At 41.2% G+C, this 14,939-nt stretch overlaps 1 protein-coding gene and 1 long non-coding RNA gene across 3 annotated transcripts in view; both read left to right on the top strand.

Annotated features, from left to right (window-relative positions):
• Positions 1–3,167: 3,167 nt before the first annotated feature.
• On the top strand, positions 3,168–10,392 carry LOC311434266. Its single transcript, XR_014691349.1, has 3 exons — positions 3,168–3,300; positions 8,397–8,513; positions 8,951–10,392. It is a non-coding gene; the product is annotated as an uncharacterized lncRNA (long non-coding RNA).
• Positions 10,393–12,220: 1,828 nt separating this feature from the next.
• RNGTT (RNA guanylyltransferase and 5'-phosphatase) overlaps positions 12,221–14,939 on the top strand; it is a 180,700-nt gene continuing 177,981 nt past the window's right edge. For both annotated transcript variants that reach the window (XM_084514322.1, XM_084514323.1), the window contains exon 1: positions 12,221–12,339. In XM_084514322.1, the coding sequence (XP_084370448.1) occupies positions 12,276–12,339 (64 nt within the window). In that variant the 5' untranslated portion in view covers positions 12,221–12,275. The remainder of the gene's footprint in view (positions 12,340–14,939) is intronic.

Below are 14,939 nucleotides of genomic sequence, written 5' to 3'. Positions count from 1 at the left end.
GCTTGTGTTACTGTAAAGTATCTTTGCTGAAAGTTGATTTAATTCAGAGGAGGGTACACATTTATTTCAGTATTTTTATTTTCACAAACGCCATTTAGCGAGATAAGAGACCTTGAATTTTGTCCAACAGTGTATTTCGTGTCTCAGTGTCACCAGCCTTGGTTTTTCCTTATTTTCTTGTTGTACAATGCTGGAAAAATTCCCAGCATTGAACTTTCTTGTAAAGCAAAGAGCCGTGCCCAGTGAGTTGTGAGGAAGCACATTGTTAAGAAAAGCTTCCTTGTCTGGAAATACATGTAAATCTGGGGGGGAGAAAAATCCACGAACTTGCCAGACGATCATTTCTAATTTTACAGCAATCTAATAGGCGTGGGCGTCTGCTTTGTGACTGGGATTGTTTGACTGCACTCAGTAGCAGAAAATAAAAAATAAAATCCCGAGTTGAAGTCTTAGCTTGTTAATAAATGAGCTTTCTTTCTGGAGCCTCATACCAGCAGCGAACCTTCCAGCCAGCTTCACTCGAAGGAGACTTTTCTTGTCTGAACTTGAACTGTTGCCATTCAAGGAAATGCTGAAGTGAAAATAAACTCCTTTAAAGTCAAAGTATCATTTGACTTTGTTCCTCTTTCTGTTTTCACTGCCTAGGCAATTTGTTTACTTGCTGGATTTTTTTTCAGGCTGGGACTTTCCAGTGACGTTTCATCAGCTGGAAGGAGAGTGGAGTTTTTCACTACTGAGCAACTTCGGGGTTTTCCATTTTCCCAAACTCTTCCCCCATGCAAGTTATAGTTGATGGTATGGATCTCGTTTGGTTTTGTTTCCCTCTGTAGAGAAAGAAATATGCAACTACAAAAGCCTTTCGTTTCTCCTGCTCCAATGTCATCAGCTTTCTTTTGTCTGTCAACAGCAATCTGAAATTTATTACAGTTTTCCCCTTCACCATTTTCCAGAGCTACCTCTTGTACCTCGTTTCCCCCGACAAAACCTTGTTCTGGACCTCACCAGTTCTCAGCATTAATATTTCATCCCACGTATCTTCTGTCTTTGTCTGTGTGGCTGGCTGCTTCAGTCTTGCTAAAATCTTCGTGTTTACTCTGTGCTTATGTCCTCTTTCAGCTACCCTTGGTGTCTTTTGTTTGTATTCTGCCCTATGTTCAAAATATTCACGTGCACTTCTTGGCACGAGCTAGCATCTGCTGCCTACCTGGTGTACTGTCTTGATGTCACCAGTTCCTTTATTCTTTACAGTGTGGGGGTAACTTACATCATCCTTTTCTTCTGTTATTACTTTCTTGGTGCTGTTTTCTGCAGTGCTCCTTGTACCTTGAACATCCACCACCAATTGTCTTGTTTTTAAATCAACCCCCGGGAGCAGACAAGTCAGAAACGACATAGATAGAGATTGCTGCCTGTCATACTAAGATGAAGGAACTACAGGAAAATTAAACGTCTTTAATAGAAGAGAGCCAGGTCTCGCTACTTGACTCTGATCTATTTTAACAATATGCCAAAAAAAAATGCAAACATCACTGAACTACTTGCAAAACACCACTACTATAACTGCGTGTGCTGTGCTGTATCCCTTGAGAGACAGGAAAATCAATCAGCTGCTGCTTACGCTTGCTCTCGAGATCTGGGTTATAGCATTCCAAACGCCACGTGACACAGGGAGGTGATGCAAGATTTATGAAATGCATGCAAGTCCCCAAAGCAAGTGATGTTGTTTTTTCTAGAAAGATTAAGTAAATACTCGAGTAAGGCTGCCATTAAATGGATTTCTGGCCTCCCCGCCTTCCTTTGGGCACGTAAGCACGTACGCTCGCACAGAGCTCTCACTGGCTTTAATAAGAGCTGTATGTATTTATGCAGAAGCTGCGAGACTTAATAAGATGTGTTATATTTCTTAATTGCAGCACACCTTGCCAATGGGCAGTGGTAGAAAAGGATGGCCTCGAATATTAGGAGTAGAGGGTATGCCAAACCAGATCCTTCTGTCCGTTCACCAAGACTGGCATGTACATACTTTAGAAAGGCAAATAAATTCCTTTAGAACAAAGACATCACCTTCCTGTCAGTGATCCGTGGTCAATTGACAAATGCAAGTCATAACCAAAGGACTAATTCTACATTAGTGTTAAAATCCCCATTTTGAAATAAAAACTCACGTTGAGCTCTACTGAGTTGAATACCTGTAAAAAAGCAATCTTAACAGTTGCTAAAATTCAACTTTTAATAATGTTCCACTAGGCAGTTCTTAGTAAGTATGTACTATCTTGTTATTAAAATATACCTATCATCAACCATTACAAAAACTTCAGTCTGACCAAGCACCACGGTCTGTTCCTTACACTTTATCTGAACTTTAAGTAGGAGAGGTGACTGATGTAGATGGTGAGTAAAATAGGAGTCATGGAACATAGTTCCCGTATGTGGTAATATAAACCAGGAAAATTGTGTAACTTGTTGATGACTTCTGGAATTTACATAGCACTGTACAAACTTGGGATTGCAGTGTTCATTCATCGTCATTTACAGCTGTGAAATCAAATGGACTTAGTCTCTGTCCTTCGCTATTTATGAGCTTTATTTTGAGATAGGGATGAATGCTTTGTCTTGGAAGTACGTTTTGCTCACAGACAAAACAAACTCTGGGACAAAACTGTGTTTGTTTCCATACAAATGTGTAAGTGGGACAATTTGATAAAAATATCTTTCTGATAGTGATTTGCATGATACTTTGGGAACAAAAGTTTCCTGGATTGAACACAGGCAGTGGACTTTTTGTTACACAATGTACTTTCAGTGGCGTGATCTGTCACTGCTGCCTGCTAGATAGCGTATCCTTATCAGTCTGTATTACTCCTGTAAAAAGGCATCTGGCTGATGCAAACGTGGGTAAGTCATACCAAGAGGTTTCTCTGTTACACCTATTTATTTATTAGTTGTTTTTTCCTTCTGATCCCTTTTCAGTTCTTACTAGTTCTCATGTGGAATGCCACAGCCAAGCCCCTAAGTAGCACTCCTGCTTTAAACTACCTCAAACAAAGTAGATCAGCAAATATACTTTGTGCATACATAGCATTGGCACAGCCAGTGGGGTAGTAGGCTGAGATAACCTATTCAGGACTTGGCACTGATCCTTGAAATTGAATTCTCAGTGCAGGAGAGCAGCATTTTGGTGGGTTAGTACAGAAGCAGCATACCCCTGGGGCTGAAAAACACCAGAGAAAAACACCATGGGGAGATCTGCAGACATGGCTCCAGGTAGATTCACCAGAAGTATGAAGAAAGGATAAGCAGGTCAGTCTGGTGCTAGAGATTGCTTGCCTCTCTTCCATCAACTTGCTGGGGTGGGCCTGCAGGGCTGGCGAGTACCCACTGCAGCCGCTATCTCCCCCAGCATCAGAAATGAGTCTATCTCTGAGGTGATTAACACCATTCAAACTGGATATACATGTATTCATAATGTGTTTGTATGCCATGGTTCCTACTGAAGAAAACAATATTTAATGCTAAAGAGATGAGTGGAATTGAACCGTCCTTTGTAGCCGAGTCCAAATTGTTGTACATGTGGTTTTGCTACCCATAGAAAACAGAACAAACAAACAAACAAACCCAACAACACAACCTTTTATGGTGACAGTGAGTTTCAGTAACAGATGCAAAAGCACATAGCCAGATCAAGAAAAGTGGATGTAACCATAGTTTACTGACTATGGTTATCCGAGAGCTGTCCTGGGTTTCTTTAGGCTACGGCCTTTGAGCTTTTCCAAACTCTCCAATCAAATTCCTTTCACAAAGTCCAATAAAATAGGGCTAATAGGGCTGCTAAGATGGTGAAGGGCCAAGAGGGGGAGACACACGAGAAGCAGCTGAGGTCCCTTGGCCTGTTCGGCCTGGAAAAGAGGAGGCTGAGGGGAGACCTCATGGCGGCCTACAGCTTCCTCATGAGGGGAGCGGAGGGGCAGGCTCCGATCTCTTCTCTTTAGTGATCGGTGACAGGACCCGAGGGAATGGGGTCAAGCTGAAACAGGGGAGGTTCAGGCTGGGTATCAGGAAGAGGTTCTTCACTGAGAGAAACTGTGACCGTGTTCTGGTATTTGGTGGCAATACCAGATATGTGTAAGGCAGCCTGAACAGTCCCCATCTTGTCCCAGCCCTGCCTACTCCTTCCTGACTGTCTGCTGCTTTCTCCTGGGAATTTACCCACACTGTTTATCCAGCCACAAAACGAAAACGACACGAGGAACTTGACCCAGCTGCTCCCAGCAAGGAGTGAGGGGGAGGCTTGTCTGCAGCCTGCTTGCAGCAGCTTTTCAGCTGCATCGCTTCCCTGTTTTTTTTTTTTTGTTGTTTTTTTTTTTTTCTTTATTTTTCCTGAGTGAGCACAGACAGCTGCTCAGCACAAGGGAGGAATCATGGAGCAGAAAGGGTGTGTGAGCCCAGTGCTCACAGCAGGGCTCAGCAAAGCGCTCGGGGCTGGCTTGCAGCTACTCAAGCCCTGCTGTCCTGCAGCCTGCAAAGCCGAGCAGCTTGTGCTGAAAAGAGGCCTGCAACTAGAAGCAGGGTTGTGCTGGAAACGTTGGTTAAACAATGCCTCGGATTTTAATTTGATGCAGTTAGATACATAAAAACTCCTTTCTGCATGGCTGGACCTTCAGCTGCCAAGTGGGTAAAGAAGATTACCTAGCAACAGCTCTGCCCTTTTCGATGCTGGAACAAACTACCGCAGAGAGAAGAATGGAAAATAATTAAGTGGGTTGTGTTTCAGGACAAAATGCCTCGTCTTTTCAGTCTGCCCGCTCCCTTTGTGGTAATCAAAGTTTGCATCTAACATGAAAACAATCAAAACAGGCTTCCTATTTTAAACCAGCACACCCTTATGTGTAACCAGGATTATGTCCATGCTGTTCATACTAATTTGAGACCCTCTATCTCTGTGTCATTGCTCAATAATTTATGTGTAATAAAGCATTTTAGATCTATTCATGACTCTCCGCGGTGGTGTACAAAAGGTTCCTGGCATGTTTTTCTAATTCTCCATGTTAGAGTATTTGTGTAGGTAGGGCTTGATTCACAGTCCACTGAAACTGGTAAAAGCTTTTCACTTAACTTTAGAAACCTTAAAATGTGTCCCATAGTGGGTCTCTGCCAAAACATCCAATTATAGTCAAAAATAAAATACTGAACTCGTTTTAGCACATCTAACTCTTGATACGTGGAAGACTATGTGGAGATTTTTCTCCCCGAAGGGATTTTTGAAAAGCAGTTTCTGAATAGCAGAAGTAGATAAAGGAATTCACAAAATGACTTTTCATAGAAGAGTTAGGATTTCTAAGTAAAAGCCCACATCTTTTCAGTGTGGAAAGATTGTTTAGCCAACCCCCAAAACTTCAAACTACTGGAATATAGGGAGAACCTCAGAGGCCCAGGAAGCTAATTTCAATGAACTGCAGCCACCTTCATACCTCCTTCCCTTTCCCAAGGACCTTAATCTGAGTAACCCCTAGAAGTCCACCTGGACAATGACAGTTTCATACCCATATCGATTAAAGGTTTGAGTATGAGTAGGTTTATTTGCATTAATCCTAACTACGTGCAGAAGGCAGTGGAAACAAGCATGGATTTCAAGTGTGGTTGTATGGACAGCGAGGGAAAAGGGTTAATAATTTCTCCAAGGCAAAGCCCATTCCATAATGTCTGTCATAAATAATTACTGTGTGATGTAGCCTGAGCTGGTGAGAATTTGGAAAAGAGTGCTTCTAGGCTACTTGCAATGTGTGTGAAATGAAAACAGATTTCTGCTCCTTTCTCTAAGGAATGCTCGGAAGAGGCAAATCTGCAACCTATACAATGTCCTTGTCTAAAAGGACACATACCAACTTACTCTGAAGGTTTCTGAGAGCAGGGATGCTGCATATGTATATATTAGGACATTCCTCTTGCTCTGTGCTTGGTTTTGAGTGAAGCTCTTGCAGGGAAAAGTGGGATGTGTTCTTGTAAAGCTTGTTCCACAATGAATACTGACAGAAAGAAAAGCTATTTTCATAAGGCAATGTTTGAGCATCTGATTTTCTCTATATGTTTGCATACATATATTTTGCCATAATTTAATTTGTATACAATAAAAAATAAAAAAATAAATAAAAAAAAAAAGGCCATGTGGCTGCTAGGCTAATCACTTTGCTTTACTTCTTTTCCTTCATCTTTGGCCAGTTTCTTGGGACATATTCAGGACTGCAAACACCTCATGATAGAGACTGTGGTCTTCATTTATACGTGCACATTACAGTGCATATTTTGTATATTACAGGCATATAACTCTGCAGGTATTTTCTCACATACTGTATTATAGCTAATACATATGTTATTCTTCACAGGCTTTATGCTCACGTATATCCATAGTATACATATCCATAGGCTCAAACTTAGGATGCAGAATGTCAGAGAGTGCCTAAGGGGAATAATCTTGACTTTGTGTGACTGATCACATGAGAAAAATATTTCTACCAGTATAGCAACCCAGAATTTGATCATCACGTACGCAGGTTTGTAGGCTGAAAGACAGACTCGCTCGGCTATTTCAGGCTGTCGAGGAGTGATAACCCTCCAGCAGTTACTGACTGCTCTTAGTCTGCCTCCCACACTATCCAGGGCCTCAGTGGTGCAGTTTTAACCACAGCCTCCGCTCAGGGCAGGATTTTTACTGAGGTGTCCATATTCAGACAGTACAGAAACTAGAAAGTGTAGCAACCGTTTTACTTTGTGGAATCTAGTCACTTACCACATCATCTCCAAAGAGTCATGACATGCTTTCCACTTACTTAAATTAGAGTTGTTCCACTTATATATTATGTCATGCTTTTCCCTACTGCGAGTTATTTTCCACCATGAAGTTTTAGCTGGTTGATTACTTTATCCACACTCAGAGCACAGTCTTACCGGATGACTTGATTTTATGCAATGGACCAGATCTTGAATGGTTCATCCAGATACTTTTCAAAGTGTAGTTTTCCACTGAAAATTATTCCTCACAGCTAAATGAGTTACACCACAGGTGTCCAGGTCAAACCAGAAGAACACTAGGGAGATGTCCTAGTCCTTCAGGAATGACAGGTGCCTGTTGTCCAGCTGCTTGCCTCTGTACATCGAGCACACAATCATTGCAGTTGCAGAGGAACAAGAGGAAGAGGAAGACATTTTGTTTTTTTTTGGCCCTGCATGTCACTGTGTGAAGTCACATACCTCAGAGGCTTGAGCTGAAAACATCTTCGCGAATCAAACCCTGAAGGGAAATTTAAGATTTATGTAAAGACTTTACATAAAGCTACTTATATTGCATCAATTAGTCATGCAGTTTTATTACTGTTACACAAAGGAGGGTGTAGTCTATATTCTACTAAACGTCTGGTTTGCCTTCTATGTGAATTTCTATTAAGAACTGTATCATAATCTTGCACTAGGGAATGACTCCAGAATTTGATTTGGCTGTTTCCATGCTGTTTCCTGTTTATTTTGGACAGGAAAAGTAACTGTACTTTTAACTTACGTCATTTTAAGTCTGTGAGGTTGTGGTGCCCCCTAATGTCTTGAAGACTGAAGACTAATTTTGTTGCTGAGCTCTCAAAGCTCTCCATAGGAAGAACGCTGTAAGTGTTATCAAATATCTCAGAGCACTTAAAACTATGCTTGAACATCCCTTTTTGTTATTTTATGCACACAAGGAATAAAATAGTTTCTTTTTGACATCTTATTTTCTCTCTCAACCTGGGAAAAATAATTTGTCTCAGAAGTTAGGTTCTTAATTATTCATTGACACCAAAAAAGTGGGCATGATTTAAAAAATGCTGAGCTCCTAGCATTTTCTTTTGATTTTTCATAAGAGTTGGAGCATACTCAGCGTGTTTTAATGTAGGTGTGTGTATTAAGTTCTTTAATATGTATGTAGGTATGTATTAAGTTTTGCAATAAGCATATGCAACCCCAATATTAACTTTCACTTAAATGTAAAAGTATGCTTTCGTTGTACTGTGTGTACTGTGGTATTTTTTTGTTTTGTTTTGTTTTGTCTTGTTTTTTCTTTTTCTTTTATTCTGATGCTATTAGAGTCTAAGTGCTTTTGGAATAAAACATGACTACAGTATCAAAGAAGTTAAAATATTTATTCAAACAGTGCTCACCCCTCCCCAAAAAAGCTTCATGCATGCTGAAAGTCATAAAGGAACATTGTAATTAGTCATACATGTTGTCACAAGTCAGACTGCTATGAACATAAAAAAAACAACAAGCAAGGAATGCATTAATTGCATCAGTAAACCAAAAATAAAAATACAGTTTGCTCTGTTACAATTCTTATATAATAGCTTACTAGTTTATGACATCAAGTTTCTTTTCAGGTGAAGACCTGTACCATGAAGTGGAAAAATAATCCTGCGTGAATCACCTTTGCCTGCATAGTTAACATCTTTCACAATTACTTTCACTGAAATAAAACCAGTTATAGTCTCAGTTCTGTAAATATGTTTTTAAAAATAATTTAAATCATTTTTATTATTTATTTTATTTTTATTTATGTTATTTAATAATCAAAAATGTCTATTTCAAAGAACATATTGAGGAAAGGTTTAATTTTCTTATTACATTCATTGTTACTTTGCAAACTCATGGAAGATAATACTATACTGAAGCAGAACAGTAATGGGGTTGTTGACATATCAGTATAGCACACTGTGTTCTTCCTTCAGGCAAAATACCTTGGTAGTCCACTTTGCCCAGAACAGGGCCAATGTAATGAAACTAGTTACAATATTAATATATTACGTTAAAAAGGTAAGATTATTCACCAGAAACAATTTGGATTAAATGTTCAGTTTGTAACTAGGAAAAAGATTTAAAGTGTGTTTTTTGTGTCTTTTTTTTTTTTTAAATCTTTTTTCTCAACTCGTGGGAGAACAAAAACGCAGCTCTCCACTACCAGAAACAGTGCAGCTGAACTAAAATCATCAGAGGAGTCAACAAAGCCATGGTACAAGGGATGAACCTCATCCCAGAAAAATCACTTTGACTGTAGTGTCTGCTCTGCCAGGAAAAAGATTTGAATTGATGAGCAGAAACCAGTGAAGGTACAGGAATTTTAATACCTCTAGATAAAAAAGAATTGGTATACAGAGAAGCACTAAGAGAATGTTATATCACAGACTATTAAAACACTTGTAATTTATTTATTTATTTCTTTTTTTCAAAGCAATCCTTGAAAGAACCACTACATTCACCTGTTTTTCCTGTTCAAACACAGCAAGTGCAGGCTTTTGAAAGCCACGTGGAATATCTGGGAACTCGGTGCCCTCTGCTGGTACATCAGGAAAAAGTGTTCTTAACTACAAAGTCAAGCAGGAAAATAAGGCTGTTCATAAATAAAGCTATTGATGCAACACACAAACCATCAACCTGTGCCTGTGTAAATTGTTTCAGAGTGTCTAACATGTCAAAGTCCAGTGTAAATTACATTTGCAGAATATGTAAGATGTCCATCCATGAGCTGTAAGTAATCTGCCATTTCAGGTCACAGTTATAGCATATTTACTGTTAAAATCTAGATGGATTTTACACCAACTGGAAACAGAACAGCAGTCATCGTGCTGATTACTGGCTGTGACACCATTTTGTGGAAAAGATGGAAACAACCTTCTCTCTCTCCAAGAAACACCTTTCTCATTCTCAAACAGGCATCACAGTCATTGTTCTTGGTACGTGATGTGGAGCAAGATGGTACGTGGCAAACAACGCTCGATAGTGTGGTGAAGGTGCTCAGCTGAATCACAGAATCAGAGAATTGTTGGGGTTGGAAGGGACCTCAAGAGATCATCGGGTCCGACCCCAAATGGCTACGTGCATTACGCTGTTTGCCAGAGGGATGCCCTTAACCCTGCTCAGCCAGCAGGAGGTTAAACGCTGAGTGCTGTCTGGTGAAGCTCATTTTAGCTAAACTCTCTACCTTATGTTGAAAATTTCAAATATTTTATTTGCCTTGTGCGCTGCTGAATAAAAACATGTACAATATACTCCCGGTTTAACTACACCTCTTTACATGAAAGTAACTGCTCTCTGCAGCTGTTTTAAAAACCGTATCAGAACCTTACAGCTAGATGATGAGAATAGATTACTGCTCATTCATGAGATATTTTTGTACTACTCTGCACCTCTGAAAATGGTTTCGTTCCTAATTTTGCCGTGCTGGTGACGGTAGTGTACTGAAATCAGAAACTGGGACACTTGGGGTTGGTTGCTCTTGGCTTCTTGAACGCTCCCTGCACTCGTTTCACTTTCTGTTCCGGCTGGTCTCTGGCACCACCTGGTGCCTGACTGCTGCTTGTTCTGCACAGGGAAAATCAACATCTGATTTCAAACATCACGCAGTAATGTTTTAATGGACCTGTGTTGAACAGTTAAGGAAAATAATAGAAATAAATGGTCTTTCAGTGCAGCGAGGCTGTTTCAATTCTGACAAGAATTATAAGATTAATATAGAATTATATGTATTAATCACAAATTCAGAAACTTGTAACATAGCATGAGAACATACTGACTCTGCTACTCAAGCTAATTCCCTGATACCTCAATTACTCGACTCAACTCGAGGGAGAGTTTGTATATTATCCTCAGTGAGAGGATATTCTAGGGAAGAAACTCCATCTAATCAAATCTAGAGTACTAAAATGCAGCAGGAAACATGGCCACTGTATGAAGCACTGAAATGTATTTAATGGAAAATAAGTTATGCTTCACTGAAACCACCTTAAATGGCTTTTTGTTTGTTTGAGGTAAATACAGAATGTAAGCAGACTGCTTTATGGCCATGGGGAGTTTTTGCTGGTGTTTGTGCAGAAACATAGCTCATGTTATGTGCACATAGTCGCAGGCCTGATCTTTCTGGCTGTGCCTGAAGGCCTGGTGCAGCAGCACCTCTCGTTTCCCTGATGCTCCATTTGTGTGCAGCTCAGGACATTTCCTAGCCTGGTGCATCCTGGTTTGGCAACCCTCATTTCCCTTTTCTTTCCAACATCGTGCGCGGCCTCCCCTGAAGCCCACGCAAGCCTTTCTGCACACACGACAGCTTTTGCTGACACTCCAGCTCGTGTTGCACGAGCCGTGCCCACACATTGCCAGGAGAGCCCCTGTGGGCTGTTCCTCCCCGTCCCCACAGCCCTGCTGGAGGAGCTGGGGACAGTTTATGACATCCCCTCTGTGTGGGCTGATCCTGGCCATATCAGTGATCTTGGCTATGTCTCAAATCTTGGCCATGTCTCTGCTCCTGGCCGTGTCTCCTTCATGGACCAAGCAGCCCTGGGCTGGCCACTGGGCGCAACACATCCCCCACTCTCCACAGGGAACCTCCAGCCCCAGTGTGCCTTTTTATTATTATTTTTGGAGCTAAGGGAGACCGGTATGTCTATTTATCACCATTTTCAGAGTTAGGGGTGACCAATATGTCTTTTATTATTATTTCTGGAGCTAAGGGAAACCGGTATCTCTATTTATTATCATTTTTGGAGTGAAGTGTGACCAATATGTCTTTTATTATTATTTCTGGAGCTAAGCGAGACCGGTATGTCTATTTATTATCATTTTCGGAGTTAAGGGTGACCAATATGTCTTTTATTATTATTTTTGAAGTGGAGACCAATATGCCTTTTTATTATTATCATTTTTGGAGCTAAGGGAGACTGACGTGTATTTTATTATTATTTTTTGGAGTTAAGGGAGAGTGATATGTCTTTTTATTAACATTTTTTTTGGAGTTAAGACCAATATGTCTTCTATCGCGATCATTTTTAGGGTTAAGGGAGACCGGTATGTCTTTTCATTGTTATGTTTGGGGTTAAGGCAGACCAATACACCTTTTTATTCCCTTTTTTTTTTTTTTTTTTTTTTTTTTTTTGGAGTTAAGACCGGTATGTCTTTTTATTGTTATTTTTGGGGTTAAAGCGGACTGATACATCTCTTTATTATCCCGCGTGGGGTGAAAGCAGACCGAGGCGTGCTTTTACTACAACTTCTGAAGCCCTGAGGGGCCCTCGGGGCCGGCTCCCCCCGCTCTCCCCTCACGGCCACCCCCGGAAGCGGAAGCGGCGTTGGGGCCGAGGCGGGGCCGGCTCTGAATGAAGGCGCCGCGGGCCCGGGGCCGGGGGCGCCGCTGAGCGCCGCGGGCCCGCAGCCGGCACCCGGCACCCACCGCCCCCCGACCCCGACCCCATCCCCGTCCCCCTGCCCCCGCCATGTCCTACAACAAGATCCCGCCGCGCTGGCTCCACTGCCCCAGGAGGGGGCAGCCCGTGGCAGGTGAGCGCCCGGCACGGCCCGGCCCGGCCCTTTTGGGACCCCACCCCCGGCCCCTCGGCCTCGCCACAGGGCCCGGGCCCCTCGGGGAGGCCGTGGGGAGGGGGTGGCAGGGACCCTACAGCTCGGCCCCTGCCGCCCCAACACCTGCCCTTCTTTTTGGCTTTTTTTTTTTTTTTTTGGCGCTGACAGCTGCGTATAGGCTTATCCCAAACCCAGTCAGACCCCTCAGTAGGCTCAGTCCCGCCAGGAACATGCTTTATTTGGGATTTATCAGCGTTTTAGTTCCTCATCTAGTGTTACTGGTTTCCCTCAAGTTCTTCGTGTTTCTCCAAGCTCGGCTTTTATTAAATAACACTATTATCTTCTTATCTCCCTTATCTCCCCTCCTTTTTTCCTGATTGCTGGCAAATGTATTGCTTTCTATCTAGTAATAATTATGGTACTGTGAGTCGTCAACCTTTGACTGTGACAAAAATAGACTAACGAATCTTTATTCCCTTTCTTCTCAGCAAGTTCTTGATCTCCAGGAGTTGTCAGTTTTGTTTGTTTCTTAAGCTGTGGCTGCTCCAAAAATTTGGCATCTGTTAAGCCAGAATGTGGTCCAGCAGCATGGCATCTGCTGTGCAGTGACTGCCTGTGTCTTTGCTTATTCAGTAGCTGCGAGGTAACTTTCTTGTTCACCATAGTCGTACACAAAGAATTACTGCATACACACAGATAAAAAGTTCATTTCTTTGGTTGCTTTATCACAATACATTCTTATATTAGCTCACTTAATTTTTAGTGTGTTTTTTGTGTGTGTACAACTTAATCAAAAGTCATAATATGCCATCAGTCTTCTCTCCTCTTCTGTTGCTGCACGTTCAAACGCATCTTACTGTTTTAGTGGTGCATAAGCAACAAGAATGAATTTTAAAATTGTCTGCCAGATGTTTTATATTCCAGTTTTAATCAGCATTTCAAACAAATCTGTAAGCATCTGTGCATGGCTTCCAATTAGACGGTATAATAGCCATGATGTTGCTCAGCAAGGTTTGTCTGGCTTCTGAGGACCTAATATTCATCAAGTGTTTGATCATTCCCCTCTTGTCTTATGACTGGCATCTATAATTTCTAGGTGATCTCTATTACAAGAGCTAGTGAGGTCTGGAGCTTGTCTGCTGGCCGAGATGGGGTTCATGTAGGTTCCTTCTGAATGAAGCGAGTGGGTCTATGCCTCCCCCTGATGTCCAGTTTACTTCTTTTAAGTGGTGGTGTTCTGCTGCCACCGATTTTATGGAACGTTTTCACGTCGTGCTGTATTGTGGCAGCAGCTCAGTCACTTGACAAAAAAACCTTTCTCTGCGCTCTTAGAACTGAAGTTAGGGTTGCTTCAGCCTTTGCATCTCTGTCTTTGCAGGTACCTGCCTTGTGTGGCCCCCAAAGCCAGGTCTCTTTTCTCTCTGCCATAGAGAGTGTGAGCAAGATATTGAGGAAGAGACGTGAGAAGCGTTTCGGCAATGTCTTGCAGTCACCTATTGGTTCCCATTAGTTACAGAACTGCCAGCTATTAATAAAAACATCTCTATTGCATGTGGAGATTACACCTCTGGTTCAGAAAGCTGCTCATCTATCTGCTTGTAATCTGCTGATAGGTTGTGGTTGTTTTATATTCTTTCCTAGGCATCTGTTATTGACCTGATTTGGTGATGAGATACAAAGTGTAGTGGATGCTTTGACCCACTGTAGTTGTTTTTGAGGCATAAGACTTACTTTTTTTTTTTTTATTGCAGATTTTACTGACTATTTCATCTTACTGAAGTTCCCCTTGCTGAACCTTGGTCACTTTCCCTTGTGTTTAACCTTCCTAATCGATGTTCAGGCTAAACATAACCGTGGTCATAAATTATTCGTGGCTCCTGCCACATTTTGAATTAATAGCTTCATGTCACAAAAAATTAGGCTACGTCACGGGTAGCTTTTTCACTGGCATGCTCTAGATAAAACCTTTAAGAAAAGATGAAAAATGTGTCTAAACGTGAATGTGTATTTAGGAAATTTGAATTCTTAAATTATTCACTTTGATTTCTCTCAGAGTTATCCACTTGATGTCTACACAGTACGTCTGACATACTGACTTATGTTTAGATTTATTTAGGATTAAAAACAGTTAAAATACTAATCTTCAATCTTTCACACAGACAGCTCTGATTTGGAAAATGGCCTTTAATATCCACTTTCCAAAACTATTTGCCAAATTTGAAATTAATCGTGGTAGTAGGTGGTAAGGTAAGTCAGGGTTCTGGTTATCTTTTGAAGTGTGAGAATTCAATCAAGGAATTACAATTATTATTGTAATTTAGTGTAGTTACACTAATGATTTTGGGTGCTTTGATGTTCATGTAAGGTATCACCTTGCTACTGTCAGTTCATCTCGTTCAATATATAAAGAATTGCTTATTTAATTTTCAAACCCTTATGCATGAAGGCTGAAGAAGTGTTGTAGTAGTAACTGTTTTCAACTCTCCTTTAGCGTGATCTGTATGTCAGATCTGTAGCAGAAACTGTAGCTATTGCCTTATAGTTCCCATATTACTGGGAAAGTTAAGAATTTTTTCCTT

The sequence above is a fragment of the Aythya ferina genome (genome assembly GCF_964211825.1).
Source record: "Aythya ferina genome assembly, chromosome: 3".
Classification (NCBI taxonomy): Eukaryota; Metazoa; Chordata; class Aves; order Anseriformes; family Anatidae; genus Aythya; species Aythya ferina.
The sequence above is the reverse complement of the archived record's forward strand: the minus strand, read 5'-3'. Positions and strand labels throughout refer to the sequence as shown.